This window comes from Jaculus jaculus, chromosome 6 (genome assembly GCF_020740685.1).
Source record: "Jaculus jaculus isolate mJacJac1 chromosome 6, mJacJac1.mat.Y.cur, whole genome shotgun sequence".
In the NCBI taxonomy this organism is placed as follows: domain Eukaryota; kingdom Metazoa; phylum Chordata; class Mammalia; order Rodentia; family Dipodidae; genus Jaculus; species Jaculus jaculus.
Window position 1 is genome coordinate 162,281,743 of NC_059107.1, and position 23,602 is coordinate 162,305,344.

A 23,602-nucleotide genomic window follows, 5' to 3' on the forward strand; every position below is an offset into this window, starting at 1 on the left:
GCAGCAAGAAAAATCCTGTTAAACACAAGAATTCTTTATTTAGTTCATTAGTAGTTGCAAGCAGTTCTCCAGCAGAGAAATCCTTAGACAGAACTTCAAACTTGTGTGCATTCATATGTATGTATATATAAATATTATAAATGTAAATATAGATATATATTCATACATATATATCAGATATTTTTATAGTACTTTATGCCAGAAGAAAACAAGATAACATATTTAGGATACTCGGGAAATGTAAGGCAAAGTTTTTATACCCAGCAAAACTGGCTTTCATGTTCAAACAGTACAAGCTACAGTGAACACGTGAGCACTGACCATGTAGTGACATGTAAAATAGTGACTGTTAGAAGGAGACAGTATACTATGGATTCATGGATAGCTCAGACAATGAAGATGTAGGACCTCTATTTAAAAACTGAATAAGGGCCGCAGAGAGGGCTTAATGGTAAAGGCGCTTGCCTATGAAGCCTAAGGGCCCAGGTTTGATTCTCCAGGTCCCATGTAAGCCAAATATACAAGGTGGTACATGTGTCTGGAGTTCGTTTGCAGTGGCTAGAAGTCCTGGAATACCCATTCTCTCTCTTTCTCTCTTTCTCTTTCCCTTTCTCTCTGTCTCAAATAAAAATAAATAAATAAAATTTAAAATGTTAAAAAAAACTGAATAGATGAGGGGGGAAATTATTTCTTATAATTATTTTACTGACAATTATAATTTCTTCTTTTCTGTCTCCTTTCCTCCTCTCTCTTCCTTCCTTTCTTTCTTCCTTTCTTCCTTTCTTTCCTTCTTTCTTTCTGACTCCTTCATAAATTCTCATGTAGCCCAGGCTGGCCTCAAACTCACTATGTAGCTAATAATGACCTTGAACTTCTGACCCTCCTGCCTCCATTGCCTGAGTTCTAGGAATTAGGCACAGACCAACATACTAGGTTTATGTGGTGCTGGGGATTTAATCCAGGCTTCATGGGTGCTCATCAAGCATTCTATCAACTAACTATAGCCTCAGCCCCAATAGTTTTACTAATGATATTCTGAAACTATAATGTGAAATGTGGGATAAGCCAAATAAGTCAATATGGTGTGCTGTGCATCCTTGAGAGCCAGGATGCAGATGTGGAGCAAAAACAAAAGATGCCTTTGTAATGTGGAAAGATAGAGTTCAAAGCATGGGGATGGGACTAGGAAGGTGACCCAGAAGTTGAGAGAGCTTGCCACGTCTGCATGAGGACCTCTCGGGCCAGAGACCACCAAGGTCAACTCCCCAGAACCTGAGCAGAAATCTGGGTGAGACCATGAAGCCTTTAACCCCAGTCCACAGCTCCATCCATGGGGGACAGAGACCAGAGGATTGCTGGGCTTGTGACCAGTGGCAGCTGTGGTCTGAGCGACAGGTCCTATCTCAAGAAAAAAAAGATGGAGGGACAATAAAGGACACCTGACATTCTCCTCTGGCCTCTACGGATGAGTAGCAGATGTTCTCTGCTTCTGCACACATGCACATGGGGCACACAATTTCATACACATGTGCATGCCCCACACATCACATATACCACACCACACACGTACTCTATGCATACACACAAGCAAAAAAAAAAAGAAAGAAAGAAAAGCATGGGATTATTGTTTTGAATTGGAAATATTAGCATGAATTGGTGATGTATTTTACTTTTTAAATATCCACTGGTGAGGCCTAGAAACAGTGACCATACCAGAGGCTTTGAGCACTGTTAGTATCCAGCTTGAGGTCTAGAAACACCATTTTCCACAAACCACAGAGAAGCAGCAAGTTCCCTGCAGAGCCCGTTGGAGAGGTGGCTCCAGGGAGCACTGAGCACTCCGTCAAGGTTTGGGTACTGTGTCCTGTGCGACCGCTGGAGAGCCAGGGAGGCTCTAGGGACCCAGAGCCACTCCCTTTTTTCTCTGGCCAAGAGTTTGAGTTTGCGTGTTAACAAAGGACAGCAGGGACTAGAGAGATGGCTTAGTGGTTAAGGCACTTGCCTGCAAAGCCTAAGGGACCCATGTTTGAGTCTCCAGATCCCACATAAGCCAAATGCACCAAAAGGTGAGGCAAGTGCAAGGCTGCACATGTGGAAGCATCTGGAGTTCATTTGCAGTGGCTGAGGCCCTGGAGCACCAATTCTGCTTCCCTCTTTCTCTCTCTCTCTAAAATAATAATGAAAAATAATTAATAAAAAACGGACAGCAACGACAAGGGATCAAACCTCATCCACTGGGTTAAATCATGAGTTCCCACTGACTTTTCCCCCTCAAGCTCGTTTGAGAGTGACAGCTAGTTAACTCATGCATCTAAATACTGTATTAGTCACTTCCTCGGTGCTGTGACGTTTCCCTGGCAAGAAGCTACTTAAGGGAGGGCTGTTTTCTCTCAGTTTGTGGGTACATCCGCCGTGACAGAGAAGGCACCAGGAGTGGCTCCGAGCTGCGGCAACAGCAGGCACTTTGCTTGCCTCAGGGCAGATCCAGACGCAAAGATGGGGCGGGAAGTGGGACAGGGTTATAAACCTCAGGGCCTGCCCCATAGTGATCCACTTCCTCCAGCTAGGCCCAACCTCAAAAGGCTCTACATCCTCCCAAAACAGCGCCACCAGCTGGGGACCAAGTGTTCAAACCCATGAGCCTCTGGGGAGCATTTCACACTGAAACCACAGCGCTGATAAATCCCAGAAAAGAATCAAGTATTGAGTTAACAAGAACTGAGCTACGCTTCCTGGCAACCAACACAGTTGTAACACACGAGGAAAGCGTCTCTTACAGAAGACCCACCATGGATGAGAGCGGAGGACAAGCTTTAAGCATTTTACTGTCCCCAGTGAGCCGATGGGTGTAGGTCCCCACCTGTATCACAGAGAAATGCACATGACCTAATGGGAAACACCCTACTTTGTTGTCTTACCAAGGGGGTTGGACTTACATCTGATGCAGCGCCAGCTTGCAGGAAATCTGGAGCTCAGAGAAACACATTGGACTGTACCCTGTAGTCAGCTAAGTCCAAACTGTAGAAAACTCTGCTGTTCAAATGCACTGGGTTCCTTAGATAGAGTACATGAAAAGTACATGGATGGAGGGGAAATTACAAATCAAAAGAGGCTTAAAAGACAGATCAGGGCTGGAGAGATGGCTTAGTGGTTAAGGCACATGCTTGCAAAGCCAAATGACCCAGGTTTGATTCTCCAGGACCCACGTAAGCCAGATAGATACACAAAGTGGTGCATACATCTGGAGTTCATTTGCAGTGGCTGGAGGCCCTGGTGTGCTTATTCTCATTTTATCTGCCTCTCTCTCTCTCTCTCAAATGAAATAAAAAAATAAAATAAAATCATAAAAGTATTTGTAAAAAAGAAAGAAAGAAAGCACAAAACTTCCTCGTGGCTAAGTCTACAGGATTGGCATAGAAACACACATGCTGTGGGCAGAGCTGTAAAGATACCCGGCAGGAGCTTCTGTGAGGCTCAGGCGTGGGCAGACTTGTGGGCTAAAGAGGCACTGACTTTGCCTGGTGAACGTGAGGTAGCTTTGGGTCAAGTTCTCTTTCGTGATGTGAGTGTGTGTGTGTGTGTGTGTGTGTGTGTGTAATAGGATTTCACTGTATAGACCACGATGTCTCAAGCTTGTAATCCTCCTGCCTCAGGATCCTGTGTGCTGTTCAGGCATGTGCCACCACACCTGGGTGACCAACGTGAATGACACTTGTCTCTAATAACTCATTGAGCTAGACCTTCACCTGTGCTGTACCTGTTTTTCATTTCATGGCAAGAGGTTTTAAGAATGTGTCTAGGGCTGGAGAGGTGGCTTAGTGGTTAAGGCATTTGCCTGCAAAGCCAAAGGACCCAGGTTTGATTCCCCAGGACCCACGTAAACCAGGTGCACAAGGGGCACATGCATCTGGAGTTCTTCTGCAGTGGCTAGAGGCCCTGGTATGGCCATTTTCTCTCTGTCTGTCTCTCTTCTCTCTATCTCTCTGCTTGCAAATAAATAAAATAAAAGAACATGTCTAGCATAGTGCCTGGACCATAGGCCGAGAAGACTGTTAGTGCCTTCCACCCGTCCCTCCGTGGTATAGATTCGACTTCTCTGAGATTGGCACTTTATATGTGCTCCTGCATTGATGTGCCCTGCTGCCTGCCCAGCTGGACTCCCGGAGGCACTTGATAAACCATGACCATTCAGAATATGGTTCTAGAGCAACTGAGTAATGAATGCATTCTTCAGTTGTCGACAGACGCCATCAGCGGATTCCAAAGTTGTACCTACTCACAGCCAGGGCAGAGAAACAGCGTTCCCAGTATTGGGGTCTCATTCCAGTTGGTAGGAAGGGCTGTATACAGGCCCTACAGAGCAGCTAGGCTCTGATGAAGCTGCCTTTGGGCCACCTGCTGCTCATCCCCAGGCCCCAGGCCCCGTGAGCGCTGTGGTCCCAAGTTTGCCTCCTGTGCTGTGCTTGCCCCACAGGCCCCGCCAAGAGAAAACAGACACTGTCCGCTGCATCAAGTCCTGCCGCCCCAACGATGTCGCCTGTTTGCGGGACCCTGTCCACACCATCTCCCACACCGTCGTCTCACTGCCCACCTTCCGCGAGTTCTCCCGCCCCGAAGGTGAGTGGGTCAGCACCGGGGGGCCTGCAGCCAGCTTCTGGGTCTCCCTCTGCCCGAGCTGAGAGCTTGGCCTGCAAGAGCTCCTCCTTGTAGGGTAGGGTAGGGGTCGTTAGGGGCTTCTCCCTTATGCCTCGGCTGCACGGTGTCCACTCAGTGGTCCCTTCTGGTAGGTGAGTCATCCTTCAGATAGAATTCATTGTTAATTCTGTGCTCGACATGGGAGTTAGGGAAGGGTTAGGGGAAGAAGTGACTTCAGTGCTGGTGCCCACAGGGTGGGGGGGGGGCAGGAGACTGACTGATGGGCTGACAAGGTCTAAAGGCAAGTGGGGCAGTGTGGGTATTTGGAAACCAGACCACCTTGTTCTGGTGGAGGTGGTAGCCACTTGATAAGAAACGAGCTAGAAGGATCGGCAAGAGCTTGAATTGGAAGTCGATGCTTCATCCCAAGGCTTTGGGGAGCCATTGAAAGGTTTCAGTTGATGAGATTCACACGTTGGAACGTGACCTTGGAGGCTAGGGGAAATGGATGGCAGAGTTGGATTGGAAGTAGGCACCAAGAGTAACTTGTTCCCATGCCCACGCCTGGCTTGCCAAGGAGATGGCGTGTACCACCATAGACTTTTTCCTGCCAGGCCAGGGCTGCATGCTCTCAGAGAAACCTCTCTGCATGCCACACCCTGGGGCATGTAGCTTCTGGGCCAGGGTTGCTCTGATCCCCAGGCACCTTCTTCTGCTTGGAGGCTCCCTTCCTGGCCATCACTGAGCCCCTGTGCCAGGTACTGGGGGGCATGGTGATAAGAAAGACCCTTCCTCTCAAAGATGGGCAACTGGGCCAACCAGGTGATGCCCAAGGCAAACACTGTGACGGCGTCATGAAGAGTTGCCAGGCCGCAGTGGTGGGGAGAGCCGGAGAGATTTGCCAAGGCCAGGGCTGCCCCGAGGATCAGTCCCCAGCCCCGACTCTCTCCTAGCTAGCTCTTTCCTTCTTCATAGTGGGCTCAGATGGGTTGGGGGAAGTCTTGTCCAAAATGGTGAGATTTCAGCAGACCATACATGATTCCATCCCAAGACCCTAGTGGCCAGTCTTGTGGCCGCTGTCCTCTGCCTTGTGCCAGTACAGGAGTTGGTCACCCACTTGGGTATGGCTGAGACCCCTGTTAGCATCTTGAACCTGGGAATCCCAAGCTCTAACATCCAGTGCTGAAAGGACACTCAGTGAAAACTGAGGCCCAGCAGCAAGGCTTCCCCAAGATCTCCTGAGCCAGAATGGGCTTTGGGCCTTGGCTTCCAGGTCATCATTGTCTCCTCCTCCTCCTCCTTGTTCTCCTCTTTTCTTCAAGGTAGGGTCTCGCTCTAGCCCAGGCTGATCTGGAATTCACTATGGAGTCTCAGGGTGGCCTCGAACTCACGGCGATCCTCCTACCTCTGCCTCCAGAGTGCTGGGATTAAAGGCGTGCGCCACCACGCCCAGCGCCCTGGTCTTCTTCACTGTGAGTTTGCCTGGGAGATGGTCAAACCTTGACTGCCTAGCCCAGCCCAGCCCTGGAGTGTCACTGTGTACAGGAAGGGAGACCTCTGCCTGTGACGCCCTCATGGCCCCTTTCCCACCTTCATCAACATTCCTGACTGGTCACTGATTGCTTCACCTTCCCCCCCCAGGAAGATTCAAAAATGTCTTAAGGCCTCAGTTTCCCCACTGATACAGCAGGGACTGGCTGTGATATGCTGCTCAGGACCCCTCACTGCTGCACTCAGGGGGTTGGTGGCTTCAGTGTTGTTGCCTTGGGAACAACAATCATTTTAGGTATGGGACGAATCTCCAGGGTGGGCTGGACCCAGTGGTGCATTGGTTCCCATGCGGCCCTCTTGCTCACTACAGAGATTATCTTCCTGAGAGCCGTCACACCGCTGTACCCTGCCAACCAGGCTGACATCATCTTCGACATCACAGAAGGGAACCTGCGGGATTCCTTTGATATCATCAAACGTTATGCAGACAGCATTACCGTGGGTGAGTGTCCCCTCCTCCGTGTCCAAAGAATCGACATGTTTTGTGTGGTGAGACAGTGTCTCTGGACCTTCTGCACTCCACTTCCACCAGAGGCCCTTTCTCAAGTCCAGGCCCATCCGTCCTCCAGGGGCCAAGTAGGTCCTGCATCTCACAGCTGTGAGTTTCAAAGGCTGTCGCACAAGCAAGGCACACACGCCAGGGCTGGCCAGGGTCCCTTGGTCATTCGGAGCCGGTGTGACTGGCACTGTGGAGGACCAGCAAATGGGGCTTCAGAGGACCCCGATCGAGTCTCAGTCACAGAAACACCTTGTCTTGCCATGTGATCTTGAGCCACCAGCTGTGCCCTCCCATGTGCCAGTGGGTAAGAGAACCTGGGCCATCGTGGCTCATAGTCCCGTGGTGTATGGAGCCTATCGCCCTTCTCCTCTGGAGAGCTGGTACCTTAGAAGCACAAAGAAGGCTGGGCAGGGACAGTCAAGGGCCCCTTGGCTTGGTGAAGAAGTGGGGCAAAGGGTGAGGCAGGCATAGGGACTGGCCAGGGGACACCAGAGGAAAGCGAGGACGGCCTGGAGGCCACATGCCTGCTCGGGTGGAGGGAAGCAGGGGTCCTCTCGTGGTCCGTGGGCTTTCATTGCAGTGTGCACATCTCCAAAGGCCTTCAGACTCACTTCACGCTGTGAACTTGTGTCTGTCACCCTTTAAACAACTGTTAGTCATGAGGAATGAAAACGGTCACACTTTTCATTTTTGGTTTAGACTTACACATTCGAACATTTTCAATGAAGTTTAGCAACGGAGGACAGCTCCTGTCTCCCCTCCCCAGCTCAGCTTTCCCACTGTAAAGCACTGTGGTATATGTGGGCGTCTCAGACCCTCCATCGGTGAGGTCTGGGCTCGAGCAAAGTGTGTGAGAACCTGGCCCCCAGGTGGCGCTGTTGTATCTCAGGACCTCTGTTCCTGCTGCCCCAACCCCCAGGGCTGTTAAGCTGGCAGCAGGAGAAAGGGAATCGTTATTCCCCTGTTGCTAAAGAGCCATTTATAGCGACTTTACAAGCTCTTAAATGGGTTTGCATGTTGTAAACATGACTGAGTCATTTGGGGGCTCCCCACCCCCGGCCTCCTCCCCCGCTGCTTGGCAGCGGAGATAATTAGTTAATTACAATTAATAGTGGAGCAGTCCTTTCTGGGATTGGGAGGGGAGGGCAGGCAGCACGGCTGCCAGCCAGCCACCATCGCCTTCACCTTTGGCCCGTGGACAAGGGCAGATCAGATGAGGGGACAGAGATTTGTTTTACATCACAGATAAGAGGGGGTCAGTACCTTGACCATGCCATGGAATGCCCCCCCCACCAAACACACACACACACACACACACACACACACACACACACACACGAGCGCGCGTGTCTGCCCTGTGCCCAGCTGCAGGTGTCCTAGATCGCACCGCGTCTACAGTCACAAAACCTTGCACTTCACAAGCTTTCTCGTGCTTTCTGAACTGTGTGTACCCAGCCCAGGCTGGCCTTGCCCACAGAGCTGGGTATCGCCCCCAGAGGCCTGCCTCTTCAGTAGCCCTGAGCACCCTTCTGCGACGGCATACCCGTAGGGTCACGTCAGGCCTTCATGGTCCACCTAGGCTCTCTTGAGGGCCAGTACTTTGTCATTCTCGACTGTCACTCTCAGTTAAACCCCTCAGGGTGACCCAGCCAGGTGGTTGGGCAGCAGCTAGGCCCAGAATGGCCTAGCAGTGCCTATGGTGGGCCACGTGTGCGTACCCCAGGCAGAACCACCCTGGGATTGTAGGCTTCTCAGCTTCCCATCAGCTGCAGCAGAAAATCCCAGTGTGTCAGAGCCCCGAGGCCCCTTTCCCAACTACTTCTTCCACAAAAAGAGAAACTGAGGCCCACAGGGGTGGGGCGGGGGTCTCGTCAGTCTTCTACCCGTGACTCAGGCACAGCAGGCCGTGATGTGGCCTCCAGGTGTGAGGAGTGACCACAGGTGGTGGGTGTGCTGGGAATGGAATGTGGCTGAGGCCACAGGGAGAGAGAGTGGTTCCCCTCGCTGCGCTTGGTCATGGGTGCCCTGATCTCTGGAATTCTGGGCTGGGGTGGCCCCCCGATCCTCCTTGGGAATTCCTTGGTCTCATCTCCCAGCCTACTGGGTGGCCCAGCCTCTTCCAGTCCTGGGGGTTTGCAGGATGTCTCAGCGGATCACCTGGGTTGTCTCCCAGCTAGGGACAGAGTGGACAGTGTAGATTGCCCTGGGGGTCAAAGCCATGCCCCTGGTTGTGCTGTGGGCTTGGACCCCTGATTGTTGACCTTGTTTCTTTACTGGGGTCATCCTCCCTGGGCTCGCTCATGGCCTGCCTCCTCTGTCTTTCCCGCTCCTGCCTAGTGCACCTCTGGGCAGCCTGGGAGCCCCCCACCCCGCAGAAGCCGCCCTGCGAACGCCCCCAGACTGCCCATTGGGGGAAGGGTTTTCCTCCCGCTGGGCTCAGGCCCCAGCATGAAGCAAGCCTGGGAATGGGGCTCAGTCCTTACGGCTCCTTGCCATCGCGGCACCCTCTCGCCCCCGCGTTTCTTCTTCCGTCCTCGCAAACACCGCTGCCAGGGACGGGACAGGAACCTCTCCCTTGGGCAAAGGAAGGAATGGAGTCAAACGACCGTGTGAAAGTGTGCAACGGAAAAACCGCAGGGTCAGGTGTCTGCAGACCTGTTTTGAGCAGTGCAACCCTCGCTTCGGGCCTGTCTGAGACAGGAGTCCCATGGCAGGAGACGAGGAGAGCGAAACTGCAGACCGTGTGTCTGCTGCTTGCTCGGAAGCCTCCCGTGTCCCCAAGAGCCACCCTGCAGCACACAATAAGCTTGCTCGCATCGCCCGATGAACACTTGACACTCTAGGCCATGCACTGGGCGACTGCTGGGCACTGGACGGAGGGCTTCCTGGAGGAGGCCAGGCCTGGGCTGAGTGTCCTTGGGGATTAGCGGGCCTTTGACACCAGGAGCTAGCATTCACTTCCTGCCATGGCTCTAGGTCGTGTGAAAGTGGTCTCAGCTCAGGGACCAGAGAGTAAAGGTTGGAAGGGGGGCCACTCAGCCATGGGTGCCAGAGTGGACATGGCCTAGGCTTCCTATGGGCAGTTGGTGCCAACCTGGGCAAAATTGCAAGTTTGAATGTCCCAGAAAAAAAAAAAAATAGTCAGCAGATAGCCAGGTGTGGTGGTGCACACCTTTAATCCCAGCACCCGGGAGGCAGAGGCAGGAGGATCAATGTGAGTTTGAGGCCAGCCTGAGACTACAGAGTGAGTTCCAGGTCAGCCTACGCTAGAGTGAGACCCCACCTCGAAAAAAACAAAATAAATATATAATAGCCAGCCAGGCATGCTTGAGCCCGCTGTGGCCTGGATGCTCAAGCCCAACACTGTCACAAGAGGAGGACAAAGAGCTGGGTGGAGAAGAGACTGAAGGGGCGGGGCTTGCGGTAATGAAGTCCTCAAAACCCTGCCTTCAGGAGCGAGATGCTGCCCAGGGCCACACCGCTGACTCTGCAAAGCCACCTTGCATTCCTCTCTTCCTGGCTGTCAGAGAGAAATGAAGAATGCTCCTCTGGCCTGAGCAGAAATGCTCTCTTAATGCCTGAGGTATGCTTGGGCCGCCGGAGCACTTCCTCCTCCAGCTCTCTGGGCACAGACCACAGTCGGGGTGCTTCGAGAAGCTGAGTGGTGACTCATGGGGGGCCCTGGCCATGACAGCTCAGTATCAGCCTGGGTCCCCACGCCCTAGACTTCCCAGGCCACTGGGCTATAGCCACATCCGGGCCTCAGGACTCACTGCTTCTCAACTCTTTCTCTGGGGAGTGAAAAATTTGGGTGGCTTTACTAACCTCTCCAAAGCCAAGAGGAATCAGAGAACACTCAGCTGGTGTGATCTTTTTTTGGGGGGGAGGGGTACTTCAGGGGACCCACCAGCCCAGTTTTACGTATGGCAGCCTAACCCTGAGACCTCCAGAGCCCGGATAACCAGCAGAGCTGACCTGGAAGCTTCTGACAAGCCAGCCATGGCATCAGAGACATAACAGTGGATCAGCCAGGGTAGGAGTGCTGGGTAGGAATGGCAGGGAGCTCTTTGAGAGCCACATTAGACCCTGGGGCTGCCCCATTGCTGAGAGTCCACTGTGAAACCTGTCTCTCCAGTCACAGTTGCTACTCACTCGTGTCTATAACACTGACATTTGCGGGCAACTAGTGGGTCTGAGTCCCAGAGAAACAGTCACATTTCTGGCTATGGAGTCCTGGGTCCCAGCCACCCTTTATGAGGATTGACCTCCCTCACAGCTGTGTGGTCAAGAGGCAAGATTCAAAACAGCAGAGAAAGCGCTTGCCTCACAGTGTGAGTACTAGACTTCAGACACCTGGAGCCCACGTAAAAGCCAGGCGCCGAGGCACGAGCATCTATATTCCCAGCACACCTATGGGGTTTAGGGAGATGGAGACAGGAGAATTGCCTGGAAACTCCCAGACTGGCTGGCCTGGCAAGTGCAGCAGTGACCGGTGTGAAGAAGGAGAGACCCTGCCTCAAAACAAGGAGAAAGGGGAAGCTGGCACTGACCAGCACGATACCGTAGCATGTGTGTGCCTGCATACATGCAAACACATGCACACTACATACAGATACATGTATACACCCCCACTCTCATGCCCGCTGCTGACGGGACAGGGTTTATGAAGCACCCCCTGATTCTTCAGCGGGCTCGTCTCATACATCACTGCTTGGGTGGGCGTCGCACAGGGACACCATGAATACATTCAGTCCTGTGTCCTCCCTGTCTGCCCATGGGCTGACAAGCTGGGCCTCCAGGACCTCTGAGCCTGAGTGGCTCCCCATAGAGAAACCCAGATAGCCTTGGGGTTGGCTGCTACTGAGAAAGGTCGTTTGGGGCTGGGCAAGACCCTCTGCCTGCTAGAAGCAGCCCTGGTGACAAACTGCGTGTCCAAAAAGTTGTTGTGACCCACCACACACTGCACACTTGTTTCTAGGTGAGCTCTGGGTCTGACCGACTGTGTGTCCAGGGCTGAGCATAGGGAGGAATGTGAGCGCCCGTTGTGGGTCTGTTTGAGGGCTTGGGAAGAATGGAGTGTGACTGAGTATGAGGGTGTACGTGTTCTAAGTGGCAGGTGTGTGCGTGTATTTGCTGAGTTTGATTTCTGGTTTGCTTCCTGCTCTGGTGTGGAGAAGGGATGTCGTAGCATCTAAAGTGAAGCCTCACGTCCCGTGCCTAAGCTACCCTGGACGCAAGGACAGAATGTGGGGGCTTGGTTCTGGAGTTGCCTGTGTTCACCTATGCCATGCACCGACCCCTTTACTTAGTGCCAAGTGTTATGTCCTCATGCGGCCTCGTGAATGATGCCAGCTGGTCTGCCATCATCATTGATAAGAGTGCATGCCCAGCTCCCATGGCCAGCAGGTCAGAGTTGTAGCTTGCATACCAGCATGAAGATCAGTTCTCTGTCATTCTCAAGTTCCTTGGGGGCAGGGCTAGGGCTGTGGCTGCCACAGGGCACCCCTGGGAAGCAGAGGGTTGTGTCCTCAGCCTCAGGCACGGGTGTGGCTGGCAAAGCACCTTGTGGCCGAGGAAAGTAGGAATGCAGGAAGGACAGAGTTGGGCTGGCTCACCTTGGAGATGATAGCTGTGTTAGTGTTAGGAAAGAAATGCCCTAATTACAGAGTCCATCCGGGTGATCAGGAAAGTGACTGATGGATGGGAGAGGCCTTCATGTCCTGAGAACATAGAAGGTTGCAGCCCAGATGTGATTCCAGTATCTCTCTCATGAGGTCGGAGAGTGGCTGTAAACCCAGCCTTGCCTAGAGGAAAGGGAGGTCAGGAGAGAAGCAGGGACAGCGTGACGGAGCCCAGGGAGGAACAAGCATGGCTCTGCCCTCGGACCTCAGAGAGGAGGTGGGTGTCACCCAGGGGTGTACACACTCAACGTGGGGAGAAAGCAAGGGCGAGGGCTGGGGGCTGGCCCAGAGCCTTTGTGGGGTGCATCCCCCCCCCCCCGGTGGGTATAAATCAAACAAAGCTCTGAATTCACACTGTGGTCACTGTAGCCTCTCTGTGCGGTCCACGTGCAGCTGACTCGGGAGGGTGGGGGACGCACACTGGGGCCATTGAGCCTGAGCAGCCCTGGTGAGCCATCCTGGGCTTGGGGTTCACTTCTCTGCATCTAGCTGTGTGACTTTAGGCGGGTCACACAGCCTATCTGCAAACATCTGGGCCTGTTTTCTTCTTAGTAACATTGCCATCGTAGCTCTGGCCTGCGGGGCCCACGAACCAAGGTGACACGTCCATGTACACACAGGGTAAGACAGCCGGCCTGGGCAGGCTTCCAGAGCAATCGAGGCTGGGTGGGTGGGGGTGGAGCGGTTTGAATGTAAAGGGCCGCTGAGAGCTAAGAACCCCTTTAGGCGACAACAGGCAAGTCACCTAATGGCACCTCGCAGGGCTGCCTGCTCCAAAGTGGCTCCTACTGCATGGGAGCCGTTTAACCCTCAAATCCCACGGCTGAGGCCTGTGGGTCCTGCCGGCCCACTGGCTCGGGAGCCATCATACCATCCTCAAAGGACCTTCCTTATTCCATAAGCGCACGTGGGATCCTGCCTTGCGCCAGGCCCTGCATGGGGAGCAAGTATCCATCCGAGCTACCCATTCTGCTTTCAGAGGCTGTCTACTGGCTTCCCTGGCATCCTGCCACTGGGTTCCTGAAGCTGGAAGTCCGTGTTTTTCAGAGATTGACTGCCTGTTGGAGAGAGAGGGAGAGAGACAGGGAGGGAGGCCTATGTACATACCACACACCCTGGGTTTGTCATTCACAGCTTAGTTCACAGGCAACGCACGACCCATTCCACTGCACAGAGGCCCCAGTGTAGAAGCTTGTGGGTGAAGACACCGGCCTCACTGTGCCGCTCCCCCTGGCCAGGCAGGCCTCCAGTCAAGGCCTAAGGCTTTGCCTGCTTGGTCATCTGGCCGCAAGCCCCATTGTTACCCTAGGCAGCGGCGTCAGGGTCACCTCCTGTTACCACCTCCTCCTAAGGGGTTAAACATATGCTGCTGACCCTGCCCTGCCGCCTGCTTTGGCAGGTCTGGCCTGGGATCAGTGGGCACAGCAAACAACATTCAAAAATTCCACCTAAAAACAACAGCGCAGCCATCCCTGCCTGGTGATGAGTGACTGGCCCTGTCCCGGCTTTCACAGCAAATCCCAGGGATTAGACGCCTTCTCTTCTCTGGGAGGCACAGCCCTGTCACCGGGGGCCACACCCTGGCCAGCAGCCAAGTAGCTTCCAGGGTGAGGGGCCCAGCCTCCTCCTCAGCCTGGGATGGGCCAGGGTTGGTAGGAGGTGCTAGCCGGGAAAGGGCATCTCTTGTAGGGAACCAGATAGACAGTGAAAAGCAGATGGACACTTCTGTAGCCCCTTAGGGCAAAGATGCCTGATGTCAAAACAGCTCTCAGAGCACCGCCCTCCACCTCACTGACCAGGTTCACAAGTGCAGAAACTCAGAGGTTTCTATCAGACAGCAGTGACCTGCCTGTTCCCAGACTCCCAGACTTGTGCTGGGCTCCCAGAGGGCTGGGTGAAGCTCAGTGGGGTGCAGCCTCTGTTGGAAACCCATCCAGGAGAGCTCTGTGCTCCAGGCTTTGGGGATGGTGGGGGGGCTCAGGCCAGCAGTCAAGCTAGGTTGAGCAGGTATGGTCTGCTCCACAGCTTCTGTAGCTGCCACCTTCCCTGAAGAATGAGTGGCTACAGGGGGATGACCCATGCTGAAAGTATGAGTGACACACTGCAGAGCCAGCAGGTGACTCAGCTCCGCATCGTGGCACTGCGTGGGTGTTACTGTCAGGCTCCCTGGGAAGATGAACCAGGATGGCATCTACCTCAGTATTGGACTGAGAGACTGGCCTGGCATCTAGAAATGTCATTCCCCATGCCCACTTGGTCACCACTAGCATGTGCCTAAGTCACGTGGAGACTGTAAATTGTAGGTGCATGAAGTCATAACTGGGCAGGTATCTCTAGGGAAGTTTTTGAGGAGGCAGAAGGTGACCAGAGGCTAGGAAGGAATGTCTTCATATAGCCTAGGGCATGACCCGACTCCTATGTCCATAGGTGGATGGCACACCAGTCCAGTGGGCAAGGCTGCAGCCAGATCATGAGGGCAGCACGGGGGCAGGATGATGGCCTTTGAGCGAGGCCAGTTGTGGGTCCTGTGAGTCCTGAGGGGATACTGTGCCCCCAGTCCCTAATTACACTTACAGCCTCTTGCGCCTGGCCCCCAGCTCCTGCAGCTGCTGCCCTGACACGCATCCCCACTACCTCTCCGTGTCCTTGCCTGGCTGCCCCTTGCTGAGCCTGGAAAACATGTCTCAGAGGGTGCCTGCAGGCCATGGTAACAGTCCTAAAGACAGAACCAAGAGCCACTGGGTGGCTCCCTCCCCACCCACAGCCAGTATTGGAGACACTCATAGGCTAGATAGACCTGCCTGTCTTCTCCCCACCTTGCAAACAGAAAGCATAGGCTGTGGGGTTCACACCCTCCAGACAGAGAGCATGGGCTGTGGGGTTCACACCCTCTGAATAGCTTCTGCCCGTTTGTCCACTGGTGCATTTCTCTTTTTTATTTTTATTAACAACTTCCATGATTATAAAAAAATATCCTATGGTAATACCCTCCCTCCCCCCACTTTCCTCTTTGAAACTCCATTCTCCCCCTCTCAATCAGTCTCTCTTTCATTTTGAAGTCCTCATCTTTTCCTCCTCTTATGGTGGTCTTGTGTTGGTAGTGTCAGGCACTGTGAGGTCATGGATATGCAGGCCATTTTATGTCTGGAGGGAGCATGTTGTAAGGAGTCCTACCCTTCCTTTGGCTCTTCCATTCTTTGAGCCACCTCTTCTACAATAGACCCTGAGCCTTAGAAGGTGTGATTGAGATGTTACTCAGTATTCCAGTCACTTCTTTCCAGCACTATGATACCTTCTGAGTCGTCCCAAGGTCACTGCCATCTGAAAAGAGAAGATTCCAAAATGAGAGTAGCATTAAAATAAGGGTATGAACATTAAGAGAACTGCTTACTGGGCAGTTTGATAAGCATAGTATATACATTAATCCAGATATCAGCAGACATTACCCTCCTAGGGCTCATGACTACCCTTGTTTTAAGTTTTCAGTATCAGGGATGTATTCCCTCCCATGGAGCGGGCCTCCAGTTCAATTAGAGGGCAGTTGGTTTCGACCATGACAGATGTGCCACTATTGCACCTGTTGGCTCATTTGTTCTGGCTGGCAAAGTATAAGGCTTGCAGTGTCCACTGTTGAGTATCTTCACTGGTGATATCCCTTTCTCCCATTTAACTGCATGCAGAATGGCTTCTTCCAGCTTTCTGTCAGCTGGTCTACAAGGAGGAGGTTATCAGCTCAGTTCCAGTAGGATTTCTCAGTGGCCTTCACTGGTGTATTTCTTAGAGCAAGCAGTGCCAGTCCTGACCTGGTGCCAGCCCTTAGGAGGCCCAGGCTCCAGGCTTTCATGTTGCACCTAGTCTGTCCCCTGACTCCTGCAGCCCCCCCCCCACCTTTCATACCTTTCCCCTTCCTGTCCCCTCTACTCGGCCATACCCACTCCAGCTATGTGTACCAAACCTACCAGGGCCCCTTTCTTCTCCTAGACTTCACCCGTGACATTCACCTCCTTTTCCTTAGTCAAATCCTATTTATCCTTCAAAACCCAGATCAGCTCTCACTTCCTCCCAGATGTCCTCCATGACCCACACATATCCTTTGACCCTTCTTCTCTTTGCTCCCACAGCACCCAGGACAAGTCCAGTAAGCCCAGAGGAGGTCCTCACACTCATTCTTCAAGAGTAGTGGGTGTACCCTGGGTCAGGCCTGGGGCACAGTGAGGACCAAGGCAGACAGAACAACAGGTGTGACTTCCACATGGGGCACTTTTTATTCCAGGAGTAACAACAGGCAAGAAGCCAGTGTGGCACACACAGCCAGGTGGTGCGAACGCTGTGGGAAAAGTAACGGGTAGGAGGGGCTGTGGGGGTCGGGCAGAGGTACCCCTTCAAATCTGGCAGCTGGTGGGATTTGGTAGAGAGCTGAGGAGCAGATCTGGAGGAGGAGTGTTCTGGGCAGAGGATGTGCAGAGCCCCTGGCGAGCCTGCTGCACTGGGCTGCAGCTGGAGCAGAGACCACCAGAAGGCCTCTATTGGTGGGCTTTCTGCTGAGCCAGGCAGGAGCAGAGAAAGTATTTGAAGATTAGGAGGGGGTGAGTGACACTTGGAGAGGCTACTCTGGATGGCAGGGCGCTACCGCCATCCTCCAAGCACAGATGAGGGTGGCTCTGACTCCAGGTTTGGGAAGAAAGAGTGAGGAGTGGACAGACAGGGCTATGATACGAAGGGTGCGCTGTGTGTGGAGTCCAGTGTGACGGTAGGTTGGGCCTGAACAGCTACAAGATGGGTGGAGGAAGGGATGTGATCAAAGAGCTGGGAGGTGAGACTCTCATTTCAGACACTGAATTCCAACGGTTTGTCTGGCATCCTTGGGGATGGAGTCCCCCCTAAGACTAGGGTCTTCTGGACAAATGGTGGTTACAGCCTCAAGAGTGGATGCTCACCAGTATGGGGAGAGGAGAGGTGGGGAAGGGGTCCCAGCCCCAGCCCAGCTCAAGGTAGCCAGTGGTCCAGGAGACAAGAGTGACCAACAAGGGCAGGAGGAGAGCCTGGAACCCAGGGGCTGGATGGTTCCAGGGGCAGAGCTGCTGAGCTCTGAGCCCCTGCCAAGAGTCAGGTCAGAGGAAGACCTGCCATTTGCCATTGGTTTGGGCTATACTGAGGCCTTGGGGACCCTGCCAAGGCCGTTCCATGGAGATAGGTGGAGGAAAGACATGCTGGAGGAGGTCTTGAGGCTGCAGTGATGATCTTGGGACCACCTTCAAGAAAGTCAGCCAGGAACAGGAGCCAAGTCATGATTGTGCCCATGTTCAAGGGACAGGGAAAGGCCAGGAGTTGTGGAAATATGAGGGATTTGTGTCTTTCTTATCCACTGAACTGACTTGCAAGAGGGAGAGGTGATAAGGCCGTGGTTAGAACGATGCTGTCTCTGTTCTCTTTGTTTCTTTTACACCATGTATACATACACGTGCACATACACACAGACACACACACACACACACACACACACGCACACACACGATGTACACATGACATAGGAGGGAATAGCCCCAGCTCTAGCAGGTACTCAGAACCTCAGTAGGACCCACAGCTGTTGCTTTCCAGAGTCTCCAAGGCTTATGAGGAGTCACTCAAGGCCTCTCAGTCACTTGCTGGCTTCTCACAAGGTCGTGTGTGTCCAGGTGAAAGGTTGCATCAGCCTTTGACCGCTGCTGTTCCATAGCTCTTGAGAAGCCTTTGACCATAAATTACTCCTGTTTTTTAAAGGTATTATTTATTTGTTTATTATTAGAGACAGAGAGAGGGAGGGGGAGAGAGAGAAGTAGAGAATGGGCACTCCAGGGCCTCCAGCCACTGCAAACGAACTCCAGACGCATGCGCCACCTTGTACATCTGGCTTACATGGGACCTGGAGACGTGAACCTGGGTTCTTGGAGTTTGCAGGCAAGTGCCTTAACTGCTAAGCCATCTCTTCAGTACTATTCCTGTTTTTAAATGAAGTCTTCCAGCCAAGTGGAGGCAAAGGTGTTGTGCCAGAGGAAAAAAAAAGCAAATAATATGAAACCCCCTGGATTGACGTCCCCCATCCTCCTGATGAGGAAACTAGGGTACAGAGAGGTACCAGAGCAGGTGGCATGACCCAGAACTTGACGTGGGGCTCCTGCTGTGTGAGCACTCTGGGTGACTATAGGTGAAGGTGGGCAGAGTATAGCCTACTCTTCAAGGCCTGGCTGGACCTAGCATCTCCCCGTGTCACTGTGACATCCCTCAGAGCAGTGGGGATACTGTCCATGAGGAAGCACCAAATAGGTGTTCAATCAAAGGCTGGCCAACCAAAGCTTTCAAGCATCCTGGCTTTGAAGCGTGATACCAGGCACTAAGTCCCCTGATGTCACTTCCGCGGGTGCCTGGGCCCAAGTCTGAGTGAGCAGTTCTCCCAGCTCTGCCACAGCACCTTCGGTGACCTTAACTTCCCACGCCACTTCCCCCAGTGTGCTGAGAGCCCCGTCCTTGACTGTGTGATCTCCAGTGACTCACTCAGCCACTGTGAGCTTTGTTTCTTCCCCTATGAGCCCCCAGCCACCAACAGCAGCAATGGGGGAGCTATGTGGGGACCGAGCACTGAGGAAATGCTTGTTCCCTGTCCAGGATGCAAACTGGGGAGATGTAGAGCAAAACTGTCATTTCTCTTCACATTTATCCCCAAGGGCAGCTCTGGGCTCTCCTCCTTCCCTCGGCTGCCTGTAGCTGTCTGCTTGATGTGTCTGCTTTTGCTCATGAGAGACCTGGGGGAGCACATTTATAATAATCCAGAAACACGGGCGATGAGATTCGCTGAGGCATGTCGAGTGACATTTGGTATTTTAAGTATGCAGTCTGGACACCTGTCCTCCTCCTTGCCAGTTGGTACGGGGTTTCTCGGGCCAGGCAGAGAAGGCAGGACTTGGGCAGCTTCGCTGCTGCAGACATACCCCCATTCCTGATGCGATTGCTCTGGAATTCTTGATTCTTCTGCCCTAATTGCAATGTATTTGTGACTCAGCTCAGGGCAGCACATGCTGGGAGCGGCCTGCATGCCGTGTCACAGGTGGGGTGGGGGGCTGGGGTCAGTCGCTGCTGGCCGGGATCTGTGGCCCTGTGGCTGGAATGTGGGGTGTGCTACCCTCAGCACCTCGCGTCGTCTCTCTGGGAATAGGGAGATCATCTCTGTAGCAAGGTGGGGGCCAAATATGGCAGTGACCACTCCGGGTCCGTTCTCTCTGTCTCCTGCCTGTCCCACAGCCCTTGTGCCCTCTAGTCTGTGGCTTTTCAGACTCCAGTCAAGCACTCCTCATCCAAACATCCAAGATTCTCCAGCAGCCGAAACTTTCTGAGTAAGCGTGATGCTGTGAGGGGATGGCTTCCTGCACAGCAGTGTGCGGTGCCAGAGAAATGTCAGAACGGGGCCCCAGTGAACTTCGTGTTCAGGTGTGGGTTCCATCGCCAATATACGTCATCACATATGTGTAAACATTCCAAAGCCCCGAACACTTCTGGCCTCGAGCATTTCAGGTAAGGGGGACTTAGCTGGTCTGGCGGCTTTTCTTCCTGTCGTCGGCTTCTCCTCCTTGCCTCAGCCCATGCAGCCTGTCCCTGCCTGTGGGGGTCCCCGTTCTGGTCCTGGGACATCTGAGGACTGTTTGCTTCTTTCCACATGTGTGGTGGTGGCCACTGAGACCAGACAGAGTGGCCCTGCTCCCGTCTGCTGCCCTGTCTCCTCCTAGAAGTTCTGGTGGCCCAGCTGCTGGTCATTACCTCCATTGCTTCTATTAGTAGGTGATAATTTCCAACTTTATGAGCTATGCTTGATGCTGCAGTTTTTAATATATACATTCAACAACCACTGATTGAGTGCATTTGACACAGAGAACGACCAAGGTTCTATGTCCCAAGAAACAGGGATGCAAGAGGAGCCAGGACGGACAGTACCCTTGGCCGTGGCTTTCCACTATAGTGCTGACGTTGGTGATAACTTAGTTGACAAATGACCCCGGTCTGACTTCAGGTAGGAAACCTCTTCATCTTTTCAAGCTGATGACACCTGACTTCCAGGCTGACCTCGGCCTCTCCTCACTCAAACTACTGTCTTTGAAAACACAGGTCATTTCCACTGGTATGACAGATTACACGGTGTCTTGCTTCATCACCCTGTCTGTGAAACAGCTCTCAGTCCTGTTCATTCCATTACGCTGCGTCAGTTAGAGTCACGGGACTCTTGCATTGGAGGCTGGGCTTCCGGGGACGGGGAGTCCTGCACACGGTCACACAGCTAGCCAGTGTAGAAAGAGCACAGGGACCCGAGACTGCGACTCTGGGCGTCTGGACGCACCAGTATGTATAGAGAGCCTCTCATTGGCTTTTGTAGTTTCAAGTGGTTGCTTGACTGTCAAGCGCATCTTCAAATGTCAGAAGCTGGTGGATGGTCTCGGGGAATGGGAGCGTGGGCCCCTGGCCCTAAGAGGCAGTAGCATTCCCCCACTGGACCTTGTGTGTTTGGCATCGAGGATCCCAGAACATCAGCTGCGATTAAAGAGCACAGCCAAGACATGAAGATGAACTGCCCCAGGGGACCTACATTTTTCAATGGGAAAAAAATAAGCTTAATTATATCTTTAAGAGGCACAGACACGCCGAGCGTCTGAGACCTGGAGGAGAAATGCCTGAGTGAGGACTGGAAGAGAAGCACCATTGAATTCAGTGCCACGGCCTTTCTTGCCCTCTTCCTTGTGCCATTTTTCTCACTCCTTCTATTTTTCTTTCTCTTTCTTTTTCCCCTTAGCCTTTGGAAAGGTGGGAAGGTAAATGCCCCTACAGGATGGGCGAGCCAGGGTGGATGGAAGTGCACCTCTTTCTGTCTTGCAGCATGCTGTTACATTGGCCAGTCTAAGTAACAACAGACCGGCTGGAGAGATAGCTTAGCAGATAAGGTGTTTGCCTGTGAACCCTAAGGACTCAGGTTCAATCCCCCAGTACCCATGTAAGCCAGGTGCACAAACTGGCACATACTTCTGGAGTTCATGTGCAGTGGCTAGAGGCCCTGGTGTGTCCATTCTCTCCATCTGTCTCTCTTCTCTGTACTTCTCTCTCTCTGCTTGCAAATAAACAAATATAAAAAAAAATACTAAATAACAACAGGCTTCTCAGAGACTTCTGTGGCTCCCTCTTCTTTCAGGACAAATTTTATTTTTCTTCTGAGCTTGGAGGGCTTCTGCCCTCCTCTCACTCCTTAGTCATATAGGCCCTGGGGACAGTGGGACCAACATAAGTAACACACAACCCTGCCCTGCATGGGAGGAAGGCTATAAGCATCCCCTGCACTGGGCAGATGCCAGGTCACATCTGAGTCCTGGTATAAGGTGACAAGAAGGAGTCATGTTGAGTGACTGTGTAACCTGGGTTTCAGCAGTGTTTGGAAGCCAAGTCACCTTGGTGTGGAGCCCATTTCTGGGCGCATTAACTCTTTGGTAGGAGGGTGTTGTAGGCAAGGGACAACCTCTGGGAGAAGGGCAAAAGTACCCCGAGACCTGCTGCCACACAGCACAGGTCCCCCCTCTCAGAAGCATGGAGATGTGAGCTCAAGGTCACATGGTTCTGATACTCAGGAAGAGACTTTTCACATAGTGTTTGCTTTCTGCTAAGATAAGGAGAGTGTCACTCTGTGTGCCTTTTTATTGATTATTAAATAAAGCTTTATATGTTTCATTGAAAAGGGGGGATGGCCATGGTGTACTTTACCAGAAAGGCCTGAGCAGGGTAGGTGGCCCTTGGTGCTTGGCATGAAAGATACCAAATAAATGTTGGAAAAGTGTGTTGGTGGATGGAACCAGACCCTGGTGGTGGGGTGTGCAAAGGTGGGCAAAGCACCCAACCACAAGCTGGACAGAGAAAAGGGTTTATTTCAGCTCACAGTCTCAAGGGGAAGTCCCAGCATGGCAGGGAAAGGATGGCAGAGCAGAGGCTGGACGTCACATCCTGCCAAAGCAGCTGACAGAAAGCAACAAGAATGAGCTGCGCTCTGGCAGGGGGAAAGCTGGGCCATAACGCCTCTAAGCCCAGCCCTGGCAACACACCTCCTCCAACAAGCCTCTGTCTCCCAAACTGCCACCAGCTGGAGACTAAATACTCAAAACACATGAGGCGATAGGAGATGTTCCATATTCAAACTACCACACAAGGGTAGTGAGTGCTCCTGGCTTTGCCCTCACTGGCCAGTAGTAGGGGATGGTCTGCGCTTCTGCACAGTGAGTGGACTAGAGGTTGTGGGGAGAAAGCCAGGACTTGTCCCAACTTCCTGCCTCTGTGAGACACATGAAGGGACAGCTTTGAGCAGTCTCTACCTCCACCTCATTTGCCTGGCTCACCCCGACACTGGCGCTGTTCCCAAGATGGAGTGGACCCTCCACACTTTGGGGATTGCACATGTACTGCTTGCTCTCTGGGGTCCTACTTATTTTCCAAGTTTAAATATCAATACATCTGTAGAGACTTCCTCTAAGCTCTGTGTGCAGAGTGACCTTTATTGGATGGATGGATGGATGGATGGATGGATGGATGGATGGATGGATGGATGGATGATAAATGAACAGATGGATCTATTGATCAACTGGCTGATTGGTGGTTAAGAGGATGGGTCGGTAGATGGACGGTAGGAAGCTATGAAGAAAGAAGTGACAACAGAACCAGCCGCTCAGTCCCACAGACATTCATTTGTCAGGCCTTGGGAACTAGCTGGGTCATTTGTGTCTGCTTTCGTGATGCGACCAAGCTTCTGGCTCAGGTTCAGTCAAGGTGAAAGCAAGAGGTGAAGGTGGCGTGAGGATGGAGGAAACATGTTCTCCATCCTATAGGAAAGCGGCCAGGTGGCAGGGGCACAGGGAAATGGATCTCTGGGTGAGTAAGGCTGTGGATAGTTAGAAACGCAACAAATTTGGGGTCAGAGGGCAGAAGGGCGAGGGGGATTCTGGAAGGGCAGGAAGAGCCGCATCCCTTAGGCTCGCTGCGCGCCTGCACCAGCCTTGCTTTCCCGCAGCAGCGCCCCTGGCTGTCGCTAGTCACCGTCCCTGTGGAATGCAAGCGTCCCGAGCCGCCTCGGGCCCTCGCAGGGGCGACTGGCAGAGCACGGCAGCCTGGCGCCTCCGAGTCCCTCTCGCTGTGCCTGTCACTAAGGCAGAAGTTTCTCTGCTACCGCTCTTTCTCTCACTCT

The 23,602-nt window shown here is 52.9% G+C and overlaps 1 protein-coding gene across 1 annotated transcript in view; it reads left to right on the forward strand.

The window, feature by feature from the left end:
• Fbln1 (fibulin 1) overlaps positions 1–23,602 on the forward strand; it is an 89,474-nt gene that overhangs the window by 60,143 nt on the left and 5,729 nt on the right. The window contains exons 15-16 of the mRNA XM_004650388.2: positions 4,475–4,617; positions 6,497–6,628. Coding sequence (XP_004650445.2) covers positions 4,475–4,617; positions 6,497–6,628 — 275 coding nt within the window. The remainder of the gene's footprint in view (positions 1–4,474; positions 4,618–6,496; positions 6,629–23,602) is intronic.